Raw genomic sequence first — 23,518 nt, 5'->3', positions numbered from 1 at the left:
TGAAATGCTGCCTGTCAGGGGAGGGGACCTGGGTCCCCAAAGTTACTTCAAAGGCTAATGAGTTCACTGAAAGCAGCTGTCGCTGTCAATGAGTGCAGGCCAGCTATAGATTGTCCGTTGTGGGGTGGGGGGAGGAATGGGCCTTTAAGGCTGAGAATATTTTTTTTTTTTTCTCCTTTGGAAGCTCTGAGGCTAGAGGGTTGAATCTGGGCAGTAGCCTCTGGCCTACGCCACAGCCACAGCCACACCGGATCCTTAACCCACTGAGCGGGGCCAGGGTTCGAACCCACGTCCTCATGGATACTAGTTGGGTTCTTAAACTGCTAAGCTATAAGAACTCCAGGGGGTGGACCTTTAACAAAAACAGGTTCAGGTTCAAACTCAAATGGATGCCAGGTAGCTCCGAAGTCCTTATGCTAATTCTTTGGAGAAATCCAGCAGCCTCTGTCAGAGGGGCAGCGGGGTGGTCACATTGTGGTAACTGGCTCTGGTGTCAATTCAGAAAGCCCGCACATCAGAAAGGCACCCCATTGGCAGACTTTAGGAATCTTTTTGCTTATATGCGTGTTTCCACTTCACTTTGGCACCTTATCTTGTGTTGCGCACCATTCAGCCAGGGAAAGCCCTTTTCTCTTGGGACTATGTACAGTCACAAATGTAAGCACACACGTTGTATCACATTTGCAGGATATACTGGGCTAAGTCAACACCTCTGGGTTTGACTTGCCATATGGGTTGTTTCCCATGTTAGATCCAGAGTGGAAACCAGGAGACTTGGGAAGGCCTCAGACCTGGGGACTCCTGGGGCTGGAGCCCTTGTTATCTCCAAGGATGGAGAAAAGCTTAGAAGTAATGCAATTTGGTTTTATCAAGACCCCTGCCTGCCATGTCTGCTAGGGCCTCCCTACCCCATCTCTCAGCCAGGAATTATTGTGCGGTATGGAATTACTCAGCAAAATAATTATTTAGTGTTTATTATATTGGTGCCAACCAATAAGCACCCAACCACTGTTCTTATGTAGTTATGGAGTTCTTAAAATGTCAGAGGGAGTCTGTCAATTTAGTTAGGGCTGAGCTGCCAGAGGTATTTTTCTCTTTGGTGAAAAGTGGTGTTAAACATACAGCAGTCTGGAAAAAATGCAATAAAATGGTAATGGGCATTAGATTAAAAACAGATTCCAAGAAATATAAATACTAAGACAGATAAAGAGGAGGAAAGTTTACAGCTTCATTCTTTGGTATAGTCCATCTCACAAAGTGTACTAACTGTACATAACTAGGAATAAGTCCAGAATAGTTGGATGGATTTGTTTCCAACATGCAACTAGATTCACATTTTAATTTTTAAAAATTTTTTTTGGCCTCCCTGAGGCACATGGAGCTCCTGGGCCGGGATCAGATCAGAGCTGCAGCTGTGAACTAAGCTGTAGCTGTGGCAGCACTGGATCCCCAACCCACTGTGCTGGAACCCAAGTCCCAGTGCTCCCAAGACATTGCTGCTCCCGTTGTGCCACAGCTGGAACTCCAGACTTGTATTTTAAAAATCTCCTTCTCCATATCATACAGAATAAAAAAAAAACCCAAAAAAACCAACCCCCCAAAAAAAACAGGGAACGAATTTCCAAGGATGAAATTTCCACATTTATTTTTCTTTTGTGTGCATAGAAAATGGCAGTGAAGTGTCCTATGAAAGAGACAGGGAATGGGCATGGCGCTGCTATACCAGACTGGATTTGTGCTTCAAAGGGTACACTATTCATTTTGAAAACATAGGGTGTTGTAGTTTGTTTTTAACTCCTCACAATTCCTTGGGTTTCCCATTTGTTTTTTTAAGCTGTCAGTTTCTTCAAATCTCCTTTCAAATGACACACTGCATTACAAATGATGGCACTTAACCAATGTGGCATTTCCATATTTACACCAACAAAAGAAATTTACAAGACATAATAGCATACAATCTTGACATTTAGTAATAGCAATAAAACATGAAGGGCATCCATTTTATTATTTTTTTTTCTGTACAAACTATCAGAACATAACTCTATTCACATTAAAAAAATCATCTTTAATTTGATTTGACCTACACGTCCCCCATCTCATTTCACCCATTTCTCAAACCTCTCATCACATCGCCCACACCTTCACCAGACTATAGAATCTACAAGTGATTAGATCTAACACCTAAGTAGAGCTTAGAAAGTCCTCTCTCCCAAAGGTTGCCTCACTTCCCTGATAATTCCTCAAAAAAGAAAAAAAATATGCTCTTCACACGTTCCTTCCATGTCACTTTCACATTTCATCAGCAAATCAGCAAGACGGACTTCTCATCTCAACCCAAACAAGGTTAGAAAGAAAGAGTTCCTCTCCGAGCATGTCGATGCTACACCCACGAGTCCGGGGACCCTGGGTACTGTTCTGCTCTGTAAGAAGGTCGTTTAGTGGAATAAAAGTCTACGTAATTTGTAGTCGATTTCAGTCCATACTGTGTTGAATAATCAGTAGAGGCTGGAAAGTGAACTCGGTCATCAAAATAAGGATCTTCATAGCTATGAGGAGACTGCAAATACAATCTGTATGCATCAAAGTTCTTTCTGGTGGAGTCATCTTGACTATAATACAGCTGTTGATGCTGTTGACAAAATGAAAGAGCAAATAAATCAAGGCAATTTTTGGAAGCACATGTTTAGGGAAAAATTAATATGGGCTTCCTGCTTCATATTTTTAAAGCAGTATTTGGTATTTGTGTATTTATGGTTGAAAGTTGTTTCTGGCGCACACAGTATGTTTTCTAGTGGATATAAGGGTCTTAAACTATGTCTACAGGTGGGCTGGCAGTTTGCTCAAGTCCTATCTTATGGCCTTCAAAAGTCAGTGCCTTGGGAGAAGCTGAGACAGCCCTTGGCTACCTCTCTGTCACTAGAGTTCTGTGTTCTGCTGTGGAGGTCCTGGGCATGCCCAAGGAAAGGGTGCCCTTGATTTTTGCCTTGATACAGGAGAACCAGTGGCACATTATGAATTTAGTGAAAGGCTGGATATTTGGGCTTTGGATGGTTGTATAATTGCTGAACCATCTTTTAAAACTTTTACCTCAGAGATGAAAATCAAATCTATCCTTCTGTTTTAGAAGAAAAATGTAGTTTGGTGAAGAGCAGTTACACTTTGGAAACTGGAGTGTGCTTTTAAAGGAATAAGCAATCTCTAGGCAGGAGAGGAGTATAATTAGAAGAGATACTTGAGCAAATAAAATCCTAAAGGAAAAGACTTCTCCAAGCTGGGGCTGAGAGACAATCCATCTGTAAGGAAGCAAGGTGAAATATGTGGGCATCCACACCCTGCCCCCACTTCCTTTTGTCTGGTCTTATTGCTGACCCCACATGAATTTCTTCAAATAGGTTTGGAGAAAAACTGCAATGGTTCGAATGCCTATCTCTCCTCTTAATCAAGCCCAAGTCCCCAACTTAAAATGTAACAAATTTATCACAGAGATATCAATACCATGTTCTGGAACTATGTGCATTTCTAATATTATAAGCATATCAGAGCTAAACTTGCTTTTTTAACTTAGACTTATGATTCTGAGGCTACGTCTCCTAACTAAAAAACTACAGCAGAGATTATGACAACTGGAGAGGTTCTTCTATTTACAGAGCAAAGACGACAAAATGGAAGGAGGTTACGAGCATCCTCATCTGCAGAGCAGGATATAGGTTCATTTGGGAAGCCCCAATTGCTCATGTATTACTGGAAGGTAAGAGGAGAGAACAAATGACCTAGGTGGACATGGCATCAGGCAAGACCAAAATGAATTTTAGGCCCCCCCGACCCCGAAAGTGGAGATTGAATGTTACCACCACTAGTCCCCACTCTGGTGGACGGTGGGGTTCATCCCCACAGGCCTGAGTCTACTTTGACCTCAGAGAATACCAGAAATCTGGCTGTGGCCTCAAGTGTATTCAAACCATGGTGGCTTGGATGGGAGGGAGTCATGAAGATGGAGGAAGAGGTGTACGTGTGAAAAAGAGAAGGATGAGATGAGAGAATGAGGTGTGCTTACCAACCTTTCCCCATCCAGAGGATGGAAGAGATCTTAGAAAGTAACAAGAAGAAAAAAAAAGAAAAAAAAAAAAAAAGAGGGAAAAGAAGACTGTTGGGCAAAGAATAGGAGTGTAAGACTTCTCAGTTGGTGCCCGTCAGGGGCATGGTGGTACCAATTCAGTCCTCCTCAAGGACATGAGGCTACTGTGGAAGTGATCTGCATAAACCATGGATGAGCTTCCGAGGAGCAGAGATCCCCAGGAAAGCTCCTGGGCCCCTGCTGTGTCGGCCCAGCTCAGGTGAGTCAACCCACGCGGACCCCTTACTGTGTTCATCCCTGCTAATCGGCCTTCTGTAAAAATGACATTGCAAATTCACCTGTAGCCGTCTATTTTGTTCTCTTGCTGGTGAGGAATAGGAACTGATGTAAATTGGTGAAGGTTTGCTGGAGCCTGTAAGAAAATATTTTATGAAATTAAAACTAGTGCTCATTACTGCGGTCCATTAGGTGGTGTGGACTCCCTGACAGGCCCTGGATTCCCCCGCTGCCAGCACAGACCCGGACAGTCAGCAGCTTGGGTTCCCTGGATGAAGCCTGCCTGCTGCTTACCCCAGGGCTATTCAGTAAAGGCTGATGAATATGCCAAAAAAAAAAAAAAAAAAAAAAAAAAAAAAGAGGCTGTGTGTTTTACCAAAAAGCAATGCTAATGCATAGCTCATCCGCAAAGGGTTCCTTCTCAACCTCTGGTCACTGTGGGGAGCACTGAACTGGTGGCTCTTGACAGCAGACTTGTCCCCTGAGCCGAGGAACGTGGCTTTTCCAGGGCTCTGAGCTAGTGCACTGGGTCAGATGCGGGGAGGGAAATACAGCAGAACAAGCTCCGGGCCTTTAGAACAGCTTTGATTCAGAATCCCAGGTCTGGAAGGAGCAGGCACAGGTGTGTTCCAAGCAGGGTGGCCGCGTGGAGGCCATGTTTAAGTATGTTTTGAAACAAAAAGAACCTGGGTATCAGAGAGCTGTCTTTAGGAGTCTACGGCAGATTCCTGATGCTGTCACTGGTTACCCTTCTAGCATTGTTAAGGCTAGCAGAGATTTTATTTTATTTTTTAATGAGGAAAATGAAACATATTTGAGGCAAATTAGTTTATTGAAGCAAGCAAAGAAGATACAGAAGGGCGCGCATGCTAAGGAGGCGGTCTTTAAAATAAAGCAGGCTGCTGCAGACCTGAAGCACCAATGCACTTCGGTTGGTCTGTGCATTTCCTCTGCAAAGAGCTTGATGTCTGAAATGTAGCATCTGCAATTTTCTGAGCTATTAATTGCCATAGTAACAATAGTCGATTAGTAAACAGTCCTGTGAAATCACAATTTCAAAGACAACAGCACAACTGAGACTGCTCCCCCAGCAGTTGTTAAATTGCCACCAGCTTTTATTTATTTCTTTTTAATAAATAGGTTTTTTGAGAAAGGAGTTTTCTTTTTTTTTTGGTAGCTCACACTGCCTTATTTGAAGCCTCTAAAGTGGTTCTAATTTGCAAGATAGTTGAGAATGGAGACAATATGAATCTTGGTAACCCTTCAGGTTGTCATTCTTTAAATAAATTATATGCATGGCTTTCTGAATAGGACATAAAAATATTAATGCTATACAACATCACTTTTGTTATTCTTAAAAAATAGTCACTCTGAGGAGACTTACACTGTATATTTTGTTATTCATTCAAACTCTTTCCCATGAGAATGTAAATGGAATTGATCTCCATCCGCAGGTTTGAATTTATGAGCTGGTCCAGGAGATGTGGCCCTGCCAGGTGTCACAGAGCTCAGGGTTCGGGGACCCCGGAACACACAGCGCAAGACTGCTCGGGCAGGGTGGGGCAGGACAAAGGGCCAGCGCTGCTGCGTAGCCAGAAATGCTTTCTCATTTGGAGACAGTGCTCTTTTTATTTGTGGTCACCAGACCACCACCTTAGCTTATTTCAAGTAAAACAAGCAAAAAAGGCAACAGCCCCTGAAGCAGAAGATAGAGAGGCTGGACCAGTGTTTGCTGCTGGGGGACCATCTCATTGCAGGCAGAGGTTACCTCCCAGGCCACTGGCCGTGTGCCTGGGGACCCACGGCTTTTCGAGATACTCTATCACACACCCAACTGGCGTCTTACCAGGGTACAGGCCTCTATGAGTGGCATCCCCTTGGCTACTGTAATACTGCATAGGTGGCTGGGTCCTATCGTATTCAGAGCGAGGGTCTCTGATTCCTAACAGTGCTGGTGAGGAAGAGGTGCTGCCGACTGAAGGGAGAGGCAAGAGGAGGGAGGGGGAGAGAGAGAGAAAGAGAGAAGAGAAATCAGACTGTCAGTGTCTCTAGAAAGTCCTCTCTGGAAAAACAAAGTAATTAGAAGTGCACGTGCCTGGCACTACAGTCAACTCTTAGAGGTGCTGTGATTAAAGGGCAGCCAGCCCCAGTTCCTGGAAGGTGACCTGCAGGTCGGCCACTGCAAGGATCAGCACTGTCAGCCACCACATTGGGCAGGGATCGTGCAATTTCTCCACTGAGATGGGGGAGGGGGTGTCTCAATGACCTGCTTAAGCCTTTGAAACTGAGGGATGGTAATTCCCAGTCGTGCCCAAGTTCCATTTGCAACTTTATGATCTCAGTTCAGTTGCTTGTGTTACACCCATCTATTATCCTTTACGTATAGTTCTTCAGTAAATGGATGTTTTATGGCTTGTTTTGATTTCTGATGATTTCAAAAATATCTGCATCTCTAAATGAGTTTGAATAAGAGTGCCCAGCCCATAAATTTATAATTCTTTTTATGGCGATCAGCTGTCAGGGAAATTTATAAATTCAATAAGCCTGGCTCATCAAGAAGCTCATGGTGCTAAGAAGCCTAGCCTCACAAAAGCCCAGCTTTTTTATCCCAGCTGGAGACAAACATTTAATAATAACCTATTTACCCATGTGTTGCCTGTAGGACATTTGTGCACAGAAGGAAACACTGCACATCTTTTTTTCACTAGAAAATCATCTTGCTTGTGCTGAAGTTAATTATAAATAAGGGTGATCACTGAGTCCACTGGAAAGCAGCAGCCCCCAGTCCCTGTCACCAGCATTTGCATGCATTGATGCTTTCAGAGGAAGACTGATGTCAAAATATTTCCCCAAGAAAGTCACTTCAGTAACATAGGGTGAGCGTACAAGGGTGGTGTCCACGTGCTTCCCATCCTGCTTACTTTCAGGAAGGTAGCAGGGCACAGGATATCCCCACCTGCCTCCCACAATGACATCAGCGAGGCAGTGAGATGCGCCCATAGGTGGATACCTCACTAGTGCCGAGGGATGTTTGATCAGCCCTCAGAATAACTGGAGAAACAAATGTGAATTATATCTGCCTTCCAGTGGAATCTGGAGAGCGTCCTAGGAACTTGGACAGGGCTTCCTGATAAATATAAAGGTATATTTAAGAGGTCCTCAAAACAAGTTCACTGCTTAGTAACTAAGTCCTAATTTGTCTGAAATTATTTTTTTGCCTGTCCATATGCCTTTTGTTAAGCAGCTAAATCTCTTGCTTCCGCTAGCACTTTCTTCCTAAGTCCCTAAAGAATCCTGATCATTTGTGTAAAGAAGGCAACCTCAGGCTATACCTAGGAGCCTACCAACAATGTCAGAAACCAAGCAGAGGTCTCATGATTTAAAAGCTAAGATATAAATATAAGCCATATGCAGTAGGCAAAGAAAATTTCTAAAAATTCCAACACTGTAAATCAGTTATAATGGAAAAAAAATAAAAATCATTAAAAAAAAAAAAAGATTCCTGGTACAAGTGAAGACATCCAATTATATGGCAGGAACCACCAGGCATATGTTGGTCTTTCTGGTCATATTTGTTCACATGAGAAATGAGACTGTCAGCAGGAGCACAGTTGAATACAACAGATAATATTTATATGTCTGAATGGGAGATTTAAAGCCAAATTAAAAAAAGATATTACTTTTCCTGTTTCATTTCATTAAGAATTAAATTTACAGGACTGACTTGATTAGGTAGTAATATTCTGTCCTTACATGCAAAAAAAAAAGTCTTGGGTCTCAAATTATATACCACCAATAAGTAGGCAGTGTGGTTGCCAAGATTCCCAACTTACAAATTAAACGGATTTCCTGTAAACCCACCTGCAGGGCCTGTTCCCATTAGTCGTGGATGCTGGGGATCTGAGGATGCAGTCAGGGGATGGCGGTTTAACTGAGTAAGGCACAGGTGGGGATCTGGGCTCTCCAAGGCTGTGGTGTCTAAAGCTCTTCTAAAGAACTATTTGAGAATTTCCACCAACAAAACTAAAAAAATCACTTGGGAACAGATTTCTAACTTATGGCCAGCAGGTGTACAAGGACAGCCATTTTCAGACATAGCCTAATGGTTCTCAAACTTGTGTTCCTCCACTGGGCCACACTCGCAGCATCAGCAAGCCTATTAAATGCATATTCCCAGGCCCCTTTACAAACCTGGTTTCAAAGCAGAATCTCGGGGGAACGGATGCTATTGAGGACTGGGATACTGTTATGCACTGTAGTAGGTGTAAACATGCATACACTTTTCAAACGGAAAGTGGGCTTGCTGTTTACAGTAACAGGTAACTCCCAAAGCAGACTTTCAGCTTGAAGAGTAAATTCTCCTTTCCTCGGTGTTGGGAGGTGACAGGCTTAATCGGCGTATGTTCAATCTTCTCTGGATGGGAAACCACATGCTGTCCTACAAATGCAGCTGCCCAGAGGGAGAGTTTACCCACTGACCTGACTGAATGACGGGTGACATCTGTTGGTTGGTGGTAGACAAGGAAGGGTGTGATTTGAATCGGTCTCGCTCTAACGTTGACACAGGTGTAATAAAATGGTTCTGATTCCACCCATCCTGTGGAGTTAAAGGAGAAAAAGAAACCTCTCAAAATGAATAACGACATTTCATTATAATAAGTGATTACGAATGTGTGTGCTGATGAATGCTAATTATGTTAGAGCTATTCTTGTAAGTTACCTTTTTATAAATGCTCCGGAGGTCCCGATATTGCCATAATGTATTCAAGACCTGGGCTGCTGCCTTTACCACTTTCAGAGACGATCTAGAGAGAGAGCGAGAACATTAATGAATGTGGGTGGCACAGCCTCAGGGTCCTCTTGGAGATGCTGGCAGCAAATCAGAGACGAAGAGCCCATCTCTCAAGGACCAGGGGGCAAGGAGGCTGCTGCTGGAAACCACTGCTATAGAATCAGGTGTACTCAGGAGCTGGTGTCAAGTTCAGGGCTGGCCAGAGGTGGTAGGAACCAGAGAGAGGCTCACGGGCATTCAGCTCTGTGGTGAGACGCTGTGGTCGGGATGAGCCCTTGACTTCTGCCCATGACCACACATCCCAGTGTCTGAGGGCCCTGCCAAGTGAATCTAAGTATCCCCACCCATTTATTAGGCCTTTGTATAAAACACTGTTATTGTCTTCTCATCATTTAAACCTCTTTGTAAACAAAATGTACCTCTGTGCTCTAGTGTTTGGCTTGGAAAATAAGGTCAGTTATGACCTCCCTCTCTGAAGACATTTTGCTGAATGTTGGTAGCCTGTGAGAGCACTGCTGAGCAGGAGTTACTGCATTTCACATCAGGAGCTACTCCTCTAAATCAGCGGCCTCTCTGTTAAGTGAGGAGGGAAAACAGCTTCCTGCCTCAGCAAAGGCCTTGGGATGGCCACGTGAGGGTGGTTATCCCAGAGCCCCGAGGAAAACCGAACACCCCCGTCCTCAGACTTCATTTTGATGCTGAAAATCTGACCTCAAACGTATATTACGGTATCTAAGATCTGATTTCCTTTTCCATTCCTTATCTTCCCAACTAAACTCTCAGAAAGTGGGGGAAGAAGAGAGGTGAGCAGGCCAGAGGCACCGTCTCTGCCCATAACAACAGGATCTGGGTTGTGATGATTCTGAGGCATCAGGGAGGGCAGAGCACAGGCAAGTGCAGGGGCTTCGCAATCTCTGTTCCTGGAGGTAGGAGTGTCTACAGCCACCCCCCACCCCCATCTCAGCTTGCTCTGCTCAGCGGTCCTGCTCAGTCAAGGGCAGAGAGTTTTTAAATTTCCATTTTCAAAACAGACTACAGAGCAAGGAGACGCCTCAAAGAAGAGAATAGAGAGGACATTTCAGGCACCTGTGATGGCTCCCGCAGGGTCTTCACACCTCACAACCACCCATCCTCAGCCGGATCCAGGCATCAAGGGCAAACCCCGGCTGGCTCCAAGGGCTGCTCTGCACACCAGACAAAGCAGGGGTGTGCCAGGTGTACACCTCAACACCAACAGCTAGGTGACACATTTTTAGAGAGAAATTCTCTGAGCAGAAACCTGACTCCTGAGAAAGCAAGGAAGTTTCTTTGCTTCCCCCTCCGCTGCACAACTCCTGCAAGGAGTTATGTGTTCTCATCTCTAATTTCTCTCCTACCTTCTCAGTATTGTTCAACTGGATGTGTGTCAACCCTGGTCCTATCTGATTGAGCAGCAAGTGACATGGGTTCACCTTTGACAGCATGTGGCCTCCGAGGCACCAGTGCTGCTGCTTCTCCTCTGAACGCTCTGGCCGCCCTTTTTCGGGCTCACTGCTGGCTCCTCATCTCCTTGACCCCCAGCTATGAGGGACACCAGCCCTCAAGCCTCTTTCCTTCTCTAGCTACATTTCCTGTTGATCTCATCCCATATTACTTCTCTAAATTTGCCACTTATACCCCGTGACTCCCAAATTGACGCTCCAGCCTGGATCTCTATCCTGAACTTGACTTGAGCACAGTTCACTCCCTACCAGATGCTCTACGTCAAGTCTAATAGCATCTTAGATGTGTCACATCCCAAACTGACTCCCAATCTTCCTTAAAACCTGCTCCTCCCCCAGGCTCCCCATGTCGGCAAGCGGCAACTCCATCCCATGGTTTCTTTTGCCAAAGACCTTGGAGGCATCCTTGACATCTTTCTCCTCTCCTGCTGCTCATCTAAGCCTTCAGCAAATTCCACTGACTCTGCCTTCCAACATGTCAGACTTGACCATTCTTCACCACCTCAACTCCTGCTTCTATCAGTCTCACTGGGAGTTGGAGGAGAGCCTGTCGGTCACTGTGATTACTCTCAGGGAAGTCAGATTGTCTTTCTCCTCTGCTGAACACCCTCCAAAAGCTTCTCGTTGTGCTGAGAGTAAAAGTCAAAGGCCTTACACTGATCTACAGGGTCCTACACTGCTGGTTACTGCCCCTGCCCCCGCACTCCTTGACTCCCTCCCCCTTGACTCGCTCTGTTCCAGCCCTGCTGGCTTCCTGCTCTTCACACACAGGCACGCTTCCACCTCAGTGTCCTTTTACTCGTTCCCTCTGCCCTAAATACTCTTCCCGCCCCTACTCCAGGTCTCTGCTCAGAAGGCACCATCTCCCTGAGGCCTCCTCTGACTGCCCTGTCTAAGACAGTGACACCCCTCCTCATCCCGGCACGCCCTCTCAATGGCCCCAATTTGATTGCTGCTCCCCACCCCGGCACCATCGGGCTGGTGGAGTGCTGCTCACTCTGCTGGTACCTCGTCTACTCCACTTGCCCATGGAACGTAAGCTACGGAGGGCAGGTGTGACCTGCTCCCTGCTCCTTGCTGTCGTGCGTGGCAGGTGGGCAAGAGAAAAATACTTGGTGGGTGAATCATAAGGAATGTAAGTGTACGTTCAGAAGAAAACTTGATCTAGGACTTTCTGAATCTTGTTTTGAAAAAAAGATCGGAGTGGCATGTGGAAGTTCCTAGGCCAGAGACTAGACTCATGCCATGGCAGCAACCAGAGCCACAGCAGTGAAAATGTCAGATCCTTAACCTGCTGAGCCAACAGGGAACTCCAATAACTTTTTTTTTTTTTAAATATACAAAGGTTTTGGCACTGGCAAAATTTTTCTAGCCTCTTCTTAGGCTGTTCATGAATGAAGGCTCTCTCGCAAAATGTTAAGAGCACAAAAAGGGATTCCAGTTGCTCTTAGGGGAGATGGGAGGGCAACAGGAGGGGGAGTTACTGGAATTGGACCTTAGATTTATCTGTAATGTTTCATTGCCTTTGAGATAAAAAGGAGTGTGTGTGCACTTACTATTGAGATAGAAAAAAGATACATAAGAAAGAAAGGATTGAAAGGATATATGGATAGTGTTGGTAGCTGTAGTTTCTGTGGGGTGAGAATAGGCTGTGTGATGTTATTCCAAGCATACACAGTGTGAGTTCCAGCACTGATGCCCAGCCAGTTAATACATGTTTACTAGTATGGGCCAGGCTTCGCTCTGCACACGGAGGCTGGAGCAGTGAATTAAAAGACAAAGTGCCTGTACTGGGGGTGTCAGATGCCAGAAGGGGCCACAGATAACCCTGGGGAAGCCAGCGCCGTGCAGAAGGAGGGAGGGGTGGGCCATTATACTGCTGATCAGGAGGCCCCTGCCCTGTTGTGTCATGAAGGTGACAAGCAGCCTATACATCCCAGTTCCTTGAAGGATTCTCTGATCTGATACTAAAGCAAATTCATAGTCACTGCTACAGCTCTATGACAAGAAATCTTCTATTTTTGCCACAAACCCTCAAATCCCTACTTCTGCTGCTTCATCACTTCGGTGTCACTCAGACGTGATGGAAAACATATGATCCAAGCCCAGGGCACATCCTGAGGCCACACAGAAGGCTCTGCTGCATGTGGTGATATTAGTACTTTCTGGGCACCTATGGAGGAATCAACCTCAGCACTGAGGATTTAAGCTGTTCTTGCAGAAGAGGCCTTAGAGTCTGGAGCAGAAGCAATGACACGAGGGGTATGGTGCCCCGGCTTATGGCATGTCTGACTCTTCAGAGGACAGCATGACCCAGTGGGGCTTTGGGGACAGGAATGATGGTTGGGGTGAGGGGTGTTCCAAGAAAACAGAGACCAGAAAAGGGGCCGCATGACCACAAATGCCGCTCCCAGCAAAAGGGGTTCTAACTGCTGGAAACTACTTAGGTTATTTGCACGTGAGCAGCACAGAAATAAATCCTTGTCAGGAGGACGTGCATCCTTGATCCCAGGATGATCCCAGGACAAGGGCCTGGCGTCCCCTTGCAGCCGACTTGCCTGTCTCCTCTGCCCTTGGTTATGTTCACCAGCTTTTCTATGCCCCCTGAGTCGGCCAGGGCCTTGGCGTTCTCCATGTTCTTGCTGGTGACCTCATGCAGGGCGCAGCAGATGGCCGCCACAGTCTCATCCGACAGCACACTCGGGCCAGAGCCCCCGGGAAGCCGGTTGACCAGGTCACGCATGGCATATTTACCTGCCCAAGGCAAAAGAGTTCATTCTGCTTTCGGAAGGGACCTAGTTTTTGTTATTGTTGTCATCAGAAGACTATGACTATGCAATCTCTCAAAACAGAACCTCAGAAGAGACAGTAACGGGGAAGAAGAACACGCACAGCAAAGAAGAAAACGACAAATGCTTTAACTGTCAGGGGAACATGAACATCTGCTGTCATGCCACTTGAAGAAGTAACTGGCTTATAACACCTTACCGCACATCTCTGGAAGACAGTGTAAATCAGTGTATGGAACTGGGTATACCAATCAAGTTGCTTTAGTTCAACCATTTTCATCAACAGTGCGAGTAAAGGAATTACAGAAAGTAAATTTCATTCTCAATTCAATTCCTATGCATCACAACAACCTCAACCTCCTCTCTAAGCTTTTATAAACTTTTCTCTGAATACGTTTTAAAGCTGGTCCAAGTAGGACTGCCAAACAATACTTTCCACAAAGTCTTTCTGGACATAGTATGTGAACTGGGTACACTCAGATATTTTTACTAAGTTGAGGGTTTATGTCAGTTGGTCTGGTGTGAGTTGTCTGTTTCTTTTAAAGAAGACATGAGTACAATTTTGGTATTAAGATTATGGGTTCGATCCCTGGCCTCACTCATTGGGCTAAGGATCCAGCATTGCTGTGGCTGTGGTGTAGGCTGGAAGCTAAAGCTCTGATTGGAACCCTAGCCTGGGAATGTCCATATGCTGTGGGTGTGGGCCTAAAAAAAAAAAAGGCAAAAAAAAAAAAAAATTATAGGTATGTTATCTCTGAGGAGTAATACAGTAATAAAGTTCTTGATAGGACAAGGCTGGGAAGTCCCCTCACTCCTGAAGCATTTCTTTCCAGATCAATTTCCTGTACTCCTCTCCAAAACAAGATTATCTCTAGCTTTTTCAATTTTAATTACCAGCTGACAAACTGGAATAATTGCACCATAGACAAAAGAAATTAACTAAAGCTCAAGTAAATATTTTCTTTGTTTTTTCCCTATGCTAATAATCGAGTGGATACTAAATGGGGTTTTTATTGAAGACCCACTTATACACAATGGTAAGCAGGAGAAGACAGTGCCTGACTCCATGCTGCATAATTTACAGCTCGTCAAAGAGAAGACTCTGGCTTATTCACAGAGAACATTGTTATGAAGAGTAGAAATACAGTGATGACATTGTAAGCCAGAGGATAAATGTGGTTTTTAAGAACAGACGATAAGTTAGCACTGGTGATTTTGAATACTCAAGAGTGACCAAAAGGTCCATGACATGTAATTTGTCATTTTGGGGAGGTGCAGTTTTCACTTGTACTCCTGAGGCTTGGGAGAAGGTGGCTCCCTCATCTGTGAGTGACCCTGGTGGCTCCCTCGGAGCCCACAGCTCAGACAGCTGGCTCATTCTGACTCAGCTGAGTCTGCAGTAACTTTTGTGAAATGGCAAAACTTTGTTTCCTTGTGAAAAATGGCTCCAGACAGAGTTCACTGAGTGCTGGTGATGAATGCGAGGAGAGAGTGCAGAGGTCAGAGAGGGGGATGGTTCGTAGGAACGGACGTGCTGGGGAAGTTAGAGTCAGATATAGAAACGGGGAGGGGCTGTGACCTCACAGGAAGCAAGGGTCTTCATGGGGAAACAGGAAAAGTGCCTCCTGCAATAGCTCAAGAGGGTCAGTGGAGAGAGAAAGTACTCGTGCAAGTTTAGAAGGAGATTAGGACTTTCACAGAAAACACAGGATGGCCAGAGTGCAAGCGACCCCCTGCACACACATCTGTTCTTCCTAAAGACTTGGCACCCTTTGCACGCCTATCTCTCCTTCCCTGGGGAGTGACAGGGCAGAGGGTGCATGCTGGCACCCTTTATTTTTTAGCATTGAGGAGTTCCTGTTGTGGCTCAGTGGTTAACTAATTTAACATCCATGAGGATGCCTTAATCCCTGGCCTCGCTCAGTGGATTAAGGATCCGGCATTGCCATGGGCTGTGGTGTAGGTCACAGATGCAGCTCGGATCCTATGTTGTTGTGGTTGTGGCATAGGCCAGCAGCTACAGCTCAGATTGGAACCATAGCCTGGAAGCCTCCATATGCTGCAGGTGCGGTCCTAAAAAAAGAGAAAAAAAATTTTTTTTTAGCATCGAGAACTCCCAAACTATACAGGCTTCTTACTAGAAATTCAAACCACAGAGATGTAACAGTAATAACTTAAAAAAAAACTCTCTTTAGGGACCTAAGAGATTTCGCTCAAGGAAATGTGGGAAATAAAAGCTCTAACACATCTATTGGAATCAAGCAGGAGCTGGACTATGAACAGACCATGAAAAAAGCTCCTTTCCTCTCCGTGGGGTGCAATTTGGATCAAAGGAACAGCGTGTTAAGAGCAGGTTAATTTAGGCAATAATTTAAAATAGCACTTGTGCCAGGCACTGTGTGTGAGGGGCTTTTGCATACGTGGGCACAGGAAGTCCTCAAAGCCACTCCTGAAGGTAAACACTGTTGCCCTTATTCTCTCTCTCCATCTCTGTCTCGCTCTTTCTCTCCCGGCAGGTGTACTTTACTATGAGATTGGTATATATTCACTAGTCCACATAAGCTCTTGCCAGATACCCCTCCCTCTCCCTGGCCTGTCTTCAGCTGCGGGATTGGCTTGGAGTGAGGTAGTTTTATAAGGAGCTGCCCCTCACCCTGTCATTGCATTCTCATAGCAAGCCCATGGTGAGGACAGCAGCTGTGGTCAGCTCCCTTTCAGAGATGGGGCCAAGGAAGAGTTTTCTTTTCTTGTTTTTTATGGGGGGGGGTGTCTTTTAAGGGCTGAACCTTAAGCATATGGAGGTTTCCAGGCTAGGAGTCAAATTGGAGCTACGGCTGCTATCCTACACCACAGCACAACAACGCCAGATCTGAGCTGTATCTGCGATCTACACCACAGCTCATGGCAACGCTGGATCCTTAATTCACCAAGCAAGGCCAGGGACCAAACCTGCATCCTCATAGATACTAATAGGGTTTGTTACTGCTGAGCCACAACAGGAACTCCAAGAGTCTCAATTTAGATTTAGGAACAGAGCCCGAGTGGGTTCAATACAGGACATCCTAGGTTATGCAGCCAGTGAGCAGCAGGTGCAGGGTTTAACTTGAGGTCTACTGGAAGGTCTCTGATCTTTTCTTTACCCCACACTCTGCCTGGGATGGACCATGCCCTGGAGGTAAGCAAACCAAGCTGCCTAAGGTGCAAAGCTTAGAAGCAATCATTCTCAATGTTGTCAAAGGGCCAACTTGACATGGACCCAAGGGTGAATGCCTTCTAAAATTCTGGACCCTATGTGTCTCAGGTAGTCCTGCTCTCATCCTGACACTGCCCTGGGGTCTGGCCTTGAGACCATGGCTCTGTTTTGGGCTGAGCTTTAAGCTATAAAACATTCATGTGGTTTCTTTTTTTTTTTTTTTTAAATTTAGAACATGGTAGTTAGTATTGGTGAAATTAGTAGATATAAATCTAAAAATCAGAAAAGGGAGAATTAAGCTTTTTTTGTTTTTCAAAAATGAATGTCTCTTGGGAAATAGAGACACCAAATCTATCAAGTAGTTTTGTAACGTATGACTGAAATTGCTAGCTTTTCTGAACATTTGCCTGCCTATTTGGTGTTTAATTAAGGAGCCTGAAAAGGAATGATCAGAAAGGACGGACACAGGGATACCAAATATGCCAAGAAACCAGAGACCAGGACTCAGCTGCTTATCATTTTAAGTGTCATATTTTTTAAAATGAAGAGTTTTTCAAACATCGTGTCTCTCTTTATAGCTCACCTGGTCACCAAAACATACCTATGAGTTCCTTGTTGCGAACATCTAGGGCCATATTCCTCAAGGCGGTCGCCACAGAAGAAACAACTCTATCGTTATCCATCCGCAGAAGTTCTACAAGGATGGGGAGCCCTTTTTCTTTGCGGACAGCTGCTCGGATATACGCTGCAAACTAGGGAGAAAAACAAGGCAATAAGTAATATATAATAGAGGTCAACTCTCTGATGTTAATGTTGCCTAAAAAAGATATTTCTGGGGAGTTCTCGCTGTGGTGCAGCAGAAATGAATCCGACTAGGAACCATGAGGTTGCAGGTTTGATCCCTGGCCTCACTCAGCGGGTGAAGGTTCTGGTGTTGCTGTGGATGTGGTGTAGGCCGGCAGCTGTAGCTCTGATTCGACCCCTGGACTGGGACCCTCCATAGGCCCTGAGTGCAGCCCTAAAAAGCAAAAAAAAGAGGTTTCTGAAAGATGAAGTAATAGATTAAATGTTTTGTTCCCAATAAGGAGATTAAATCTGTGATGCTGGTTAAGAGAAAACCAGTTTGGGAGAAAGATAAGCTATGATGACTGATTTAAAAAGAAATCCCAAAGCCTGAAAACCTCAAGCCACCATCTGGCAGATATTTTTGTGTGAAAGAGAGAAGGCAGTGATTTCTTTCTTCTTCAGATACATAAACATGGTTAAGGACGGATGGCAGGTCTTCTCTGCAGCTGGCCCCACGCCAGGTACAGAGGCTAAAAATAGGATGGCAGAGCAGGTAACCGATCACCGCACATTAAAGGAGAACCTGTCTCCATCAAGTTATTTTCCCCTGTATTCTCTGCAACAATATTTAGAGTTTGGTAGCCTTTCAAAGAAACTGCTTGGAAAAATCCCTTGCCTCAGAAGAAAAGGAATTCTCCAGAAACACCGAGCATCGTAATTCATATGGGCTGGTGAAAAACTAAGCATGTCTGTGTGCAAAATGCTTTCTCACTCAAGATTAGTTAGCTGCTGCCACTGCTTTTTTTAATCGGCAGTCAAGAATTTCTCTCGTGATTAAGAGGCAAGTCTGTACGGTGAGTCAGTCTGTGCACCATATGAACTGGAAACGAACACTAAAGCATCGGGGAAACAAACAAAAAAGGGAACATTTGAAAATGGGTCTTTAATCTTGTTTTGAGCTTTCACTGACATTTTTACCAGTTCAAATAGTCTTTCAAAATTCAGGATAATTGAAAAATGTTGTTCATAAAACATCTAATACTTTCCTGCTGTGGTCAAGACACGAAGACAAAGGTCTGCCAGCCCTCTGTATTATTTTGAACATGAAAATATGTGATTGACCACTTAGTTTCTTTAATATCGACAGAATGGGTTATTTTAATAACACAAATAAAAGGAAAAGATGCAGGGAGTTCCTGTTGTGGCTCAGAGGAAACGAATCCGATTAGGAACCATGAGGTTTCAGATTTGATCCCTGCCCTCGCTCAGTGGGTTAAGGATCCGGTGTTGCAGTGAACTGTGGGGTGGATCACAGACATGGCTTGGATCTGATGTGGCTGTGGCTGGTGGCTACAGCTCTGATTCGACCCCTAGCCTGAGAACTTCCATACGCTGTGGGTGCAGCCCTAAAAAGCAAAAACAAACAAAAAAACCAAAAAACAAAAAAGTAAAAGGAAAAAATGCATTTCAAAGACCTTATTAGCTTTCTTGATAAGAGATGGATATTCCTATTTTCTAAATCAAATAAAATCTGCCTGGGAAATAGGATACACAACTTGCTATCAGGTAAAGCACAGGCAGCTTTGGCAACTTTTCTCTCTGAGACCTGCAAGGACAGGACCAGCACCTGTCTCACCCAGAGGCCAACTGGCTCAGCCCAGCCCTGAGCACCTCCCGTCTGGAGCAATATAGCCATCACCACCCCCAAATAGCATCTCACCTGATAACATCTATCGCCATGATTATCTTGGTTTCTTATTGAGGGGCCAATATTTTGATTTATTATTTTAGACACCTTTGAAATCACTTCCATATAATGTTTATATATAAACTTTTTTTTTTTCTTTTTTAAGGCCACACCTGCAGCATATGGAAGTTCCCAGACTAAGGATTGAATGGGAGCTGCAGCTGCCGGCGTACACCACAGCCACAGCAATGCCAGATCTGAGCTGTGTCTATGACCTACACCACAGCTCAAGGCAACACTGAATCTTTAACCCACTGAGTGGGGCTAGGGAACAAACCCAAGTCCTCATGGGTACTGGTTGGGTTCGTTAACACTTAGCCACAATGGGAACTCCCATAGGTTTCTATTTTCAATAACCTTGCCATCTTTTATTTATTAAATGATCCCAGAAAATAAAATTCTTACACAACTTAAATCACATCTATTTTAATGACTGTCTTTTTTATCACCATCAAATGCTTCCTGGGTCACAGCAGCTGGAGGTGAACACTGGGTCACCAGCATAAATATTTATGAATACTTGTGTGCTAGGCACTCTCCTTGGTCCTCCACATTTATTACCTCATTTAATGCTCACAAACACCTAAAGAGGTAGGTATTCTTTCCACTTTGCAGATGATGAAACTAAAGACAAAGATCTGAGGCTCCCAGCTAGTAAGTGGGGGGAGGAGGTCAGGATTCAAAACCAAGGAGTCTGGCTCCAGAGCCAGCACTTAGGTGCTAAGTTATTAGCATTTTAATCAAAAACAACAATAAGAGAATAACCACAGCGGCTTAGCACTAGGCCCTAATCACCTGTATATTTTCATTAGAGAAACTGGCTGCATGAAACAAACCTTACCAAGGCCTAATGATGCCTCTCACGCTCATGGAAGAAGCAGCAGCCAGAAGATTTTCATTTTGGGAGGTGGTGGTGGGGGAAGTAGCCAAAACCAAGCATTATAAGAATTCTACTACAGCATAATTATCAGGTAAGTTGCTAGATGACATTTAAAAAGTTTTGAGAGCTTGCTTAAGGGGGTAACAGTAGGAAATCACCTTCAATTTTCATAAAAAAGTCACACCCCTATTAGGGTATGTGAAAACTGTGCCACAGATATGCTCTGCAAGTGCCTGAGAGGCAAGTGCCCGACCTCAGCTCTAAGTCAGGCCCCTGCATCTCTCGTCAGGCTCCCCAACAGAATCCCAGCCTCAATCTTCCTCTTCTTGGAATCACCTTCTGCACCGATGCAGAGAGAATCCAGGGTCCACATCAGCCTGTCTATGCCGCTTGACTGCTTAAATCCTTTCAGGGTCTCCTCTGGTCTGAAAGTCAGGTTCCACTTCCTGAGGCTACAACATGGGCCTTCGTCACACCCCACCCTCCGTGTCCCAGCAGCCAGCCTGTAGTCTCCACCCACTGTTCTCACCTTGAGGCCTTTCTCCTGGGGTCCCTTTATCTTTATCCGGATGGCTTCCTCAGACTGCTGGCTGCATTCTGCTCATACAGATTCCATTTGGACAGCACCACCCCTCCAGGAACCCCTTCCCTACCTGCCAGTTCCCTCTTTGCTTGCCTTTCCCTCACCTGACAGGCTGGGTTAGATGCAGACCCTAGTGCACACCCATCCTGCAGAGTCTACACTGCACTGACTCGATCAGTCTGTTTGTCTTGCTAGTCTTCAGTTTCTCACCGGGAAGGGCTATGTCATGCATCTATGGATCCCTCGAGCCTCCTGCCATCTCTTCTCTTTTTCCTTCCCATCCTTTACCAAACTCTAATCGCCTGTCTCCTTTTCCATGTTCACTGCTGATCTGACTGCACAGGTGGAAAGACGCGCGGACGAGTGGAAGATATCCTACCTTCCAGTTTCCAGCAGAGAGGTTCTGGAGAGATCCTGCAGAGCCTTCCAGGGTGGCTGGGTTGGAACTTTCTGCTAGAAGGGTCAGGTATGGTTTTACCACTGACGGATGCCATAGCATCTCAACCCCTTTGGGGGACTTCGACAGTCCTGGGATAGGACCGACTCCATCCCACTGAAAGACAAAGAGCAGACATTAGTGGAAGCAAAATGAACACAGCATCCAACACTGGAAAACATTCCTTTCTGCTGGACTCAGCAAGAGCTATGCACAAAAACTGCATGATGAGAAAAATATTCTTTTCTTGCCAAATATGTGATTTCTTACTCCCAGAGAAATGAAACTTTAGAGTTTCATGTCAAATAAAATGCTAACTTGATCCTCTTGCGGCGTTCTCTTTTTCTTCTTCTTCTTCTTCCCCCAGCAGCTCGGCTCCGAGTCTTTACTGGGAGACTCTTTTCCTAGTAAGTCATCCAGTTCATTCAGCCCCAGCAGCCGGGCCTGCGGCACCTCCAGCTCCAGCCGATAGGACAGGTTCCTCAGGGTGCACACGCAGTTCTCCACTGTCTGCAATCAACACGGCATAGGGTTAAAACCACTGTAGCACGTGGTGCTGTACTGAGCACCAGTGATAGTACTTAAATGTAGAATATGAGAGAACTGCTTTTCACTTCTGGGCACCTGCAACAAAGCCACAACTATGACTCCAGAATTTTGGTGGGATGTTCACCTGATGGAGTGCAGAGCCTGCATTCTGCTGAGGCCTGATTTCAGGCTGACTGAAATGTTTGAGGCTCTAAAGATAAAATGCCCCGGAGTTTCTGTCGTGGCTCAGTGGTTAACGAATCCGACTAGGAACCATGAGGTTGTGGGTTCGATCCCTGGCCTTGCTCAGTGGGTTAAGGATCTGGCGTTTCCGTGAGCTGTGGTATAGGTTGCAGACGCAGCTTGGATCCTGAGTTGCTGTGTCTCTGGCATAGGCCAGTGGCTACAGCTCCGATTCGACCCCTAGCCTGGGAACTTCCATATGTAGCGGGAGAGGCCCCAGAAAAGGCAAAAACCAAAAATCAAAAAAAAAAAAAAAAAAAAAAAGACAAAATGCCCGGTGTTGATGCTTCAGAGCTGCTGCAGTGGTAGAGATGCACCCACATTACCAGGACCTCACTCCTTCTCACCTGGCAGAATATGGAGGTTCTCAGGCTAGGGCTCGAATTGGAGCTACAGCTGCTGGCCTACACCACAGCCACAGCAACACGGGATCCAAGCTGAGTCTATGACCTAACACCACAGCTCACAGCAATGCTAGATCCTTAATCCGCTAAGCAAGGCCAGGGATTGAACCCACGTCCTCATGGATGCTAGTCAGATTCATTAACTGCTGAGCCACGATGGGAACTCCTGGCTGTCACTTTGAAATTTTCCTCTACCTCCTTCCCAGCCAATCACTCATCATTCCTCTTTTCCTTCTCAGACCCTTATTTACAACCCCAGGTCTACTTATGGCCTGTGTCCAGCTCATCCTGAACAAGTGCCCCACCTGCCTTGGGACTCTAGTCCTTTCTTCCTACTGGGACTTGACACTTCTAGTCCTTTTTTCCTATTTCTCCCCACCTTTCCCAGCCCCCCATGCTGGGGCGGACCCTGGAAAAATGATGAGCCATAAACCCAGGGCTTATGCTGGGTAATAGACAGATCAGCTGGCAGCAGAGGGAGCGGGTGAAAGGCCAACCTGGGATGGAGAAAGAGGCATCTCAAGTTGGTGCCAAGGCAAGAAGGGCAGGGAGGTTGGTGGGATTTCAGTGCCTCAACCAGGAGCTTATATTCAGTAGGTACTCAGATACAGACGGCTCTGATTCTAGCAGCAGGGGATAGAGAATGGAGGCAACAGCCGTGGAGCAATCACCTTGACAATGAGCCCAGGAGAATCACAAAGTCTGGATCCTGGCAGAGCCTTTACCACATAGAAGCACTCAGTTTTCATGGTTCTAAGGCTACTTTATTCAGTGCTCATGTTCCTGTTAACTTATAATTTAGACTCTCTTCCTTTAATCTGGAAGGGAGCCTGACAAGGACAGGGTCAAGAGTTCTGGAAAGAGCCAATGGCATGCACATAGCAGCGGTCGGCAGCTGGTTGTCATCTGCCACCACGGCGCTCAGAGCCAGGAGGGCACTAACCTTGCTGTCGTAATCAGATGTGTTCACACATGTGTGGATCACGTACAGCAGCGAGTCCACCAGCCCCTCGCAAGATCTCATTTGCTTTCTTGCTTCCTCCCCCGCGGAGCTGAGATTCCTAAACAGGCAGAGACACGTGGGAGCTTGTTAGCCGTGGAGCCTTACCTTAATGATCTGAGGACCTGAGGACGGGTGACAGAGCAGCACGCAGATCTGGTCTGAGGAGGCATTTGGAAGCCTGCCTTTTAATATCCTGAGAGTGCCCAGTAATAGCCAGTCCTCCTTACCCCACAATAAAGGGAAGCATGGGCACTTGAACTTTGCATCTCTCTTGTGATAGGTTACTTTCTAATCCTTTAGAA

The 23,518-nt window shown here is 45.6% G+C and overlaps 1 protein-coding gene and 1 long non-coding RNA gene across 51 annotated transcripts in view; both read right to left on the bottom strand.

Moving 5' to 3' along the window:
• Positions 1-23,518, bottom strand: part of LOC146395936 (uncharacterized) — a 1,175,949-nt gene that overhangs the window by 872,923 nt on the left and 279,508 nt on the right. The window lies entirely within an intron of this gene.
• Positions 1,619-23,518, bottom strand: part of PKP4 (plakophilin 4) — a 249,850-nt gene continuing 227,950 nt past the window's right edge. For 34 of the 50 annotated variants that reach the window (XM_085001127.1, XM_013984156.3, XM_085001128.1 and 31 more), the window contains 10 exons: positions 23,157-23,274; positions 21,357-21,548; positions 20,982-21,155; positions 17,208-17,358; positions 13,183-13,378; positions 9,072-9,156; positions 8,831-8,948; positions 6,198-6,326; positions 4,414-4,487; positions 1,619-2,629 (listed from right to left, as the gene is read on the bottom strand). In XM_085001127.1, the coding sequence (XP_084857253.1) occupies positions 2,381-2,629; positions 4,414-4,487; positions 6,198-6,326; positions 8,831-8,948; positions 9,072-9,156; positions 13,183-13,378; positions 17,208-17,358; positions 20,982-21,155; positions 21,357-21,548; positions 23,157-23,274 (1,486 nt within the window). In that variant the 3' untranslated portion in view covers positions 1,619-2,380. The remainder of the gene's footprint in view (positions 2,630-4,413; positions 4,488-6,197; positions 6,327-8,830; positions 8,949-9,071; positions 9,157-13,182; positions 13,379-17,207; positions 17,359-20,981; positions 21,156-21,356; positions 21,549-23,156; positions 23,275-23,518) is intronic. The other 16 variants (XM_085001133.1, XM_085001149.1, XM_085001151.1 and 13 more) reach the window with 3 other exon arrangements.

The sequence above is a fragment of the Sus scrofa genome, chromosome 15 (genome assembly GCF_054392235.1).
Source record: "Sus scrofa isolate SSC_HxYL_T2T_F1_AM1 chromosome 15, Sscrofa_HxYL_maternal_Yorkshire_Landrace_v2.0, whole genome shotgun sequence".
NCBI lineage: Eukaryota > Metazoa > Chordata > Mammalia > Artiodactyla > Suidae > Sus > Sus scrofa.
The sequence above is the reverse complement of the archived record's forward strand: the minus strand, read 5'-3'. Positions and strand labels throughout refer to the sequence as shown.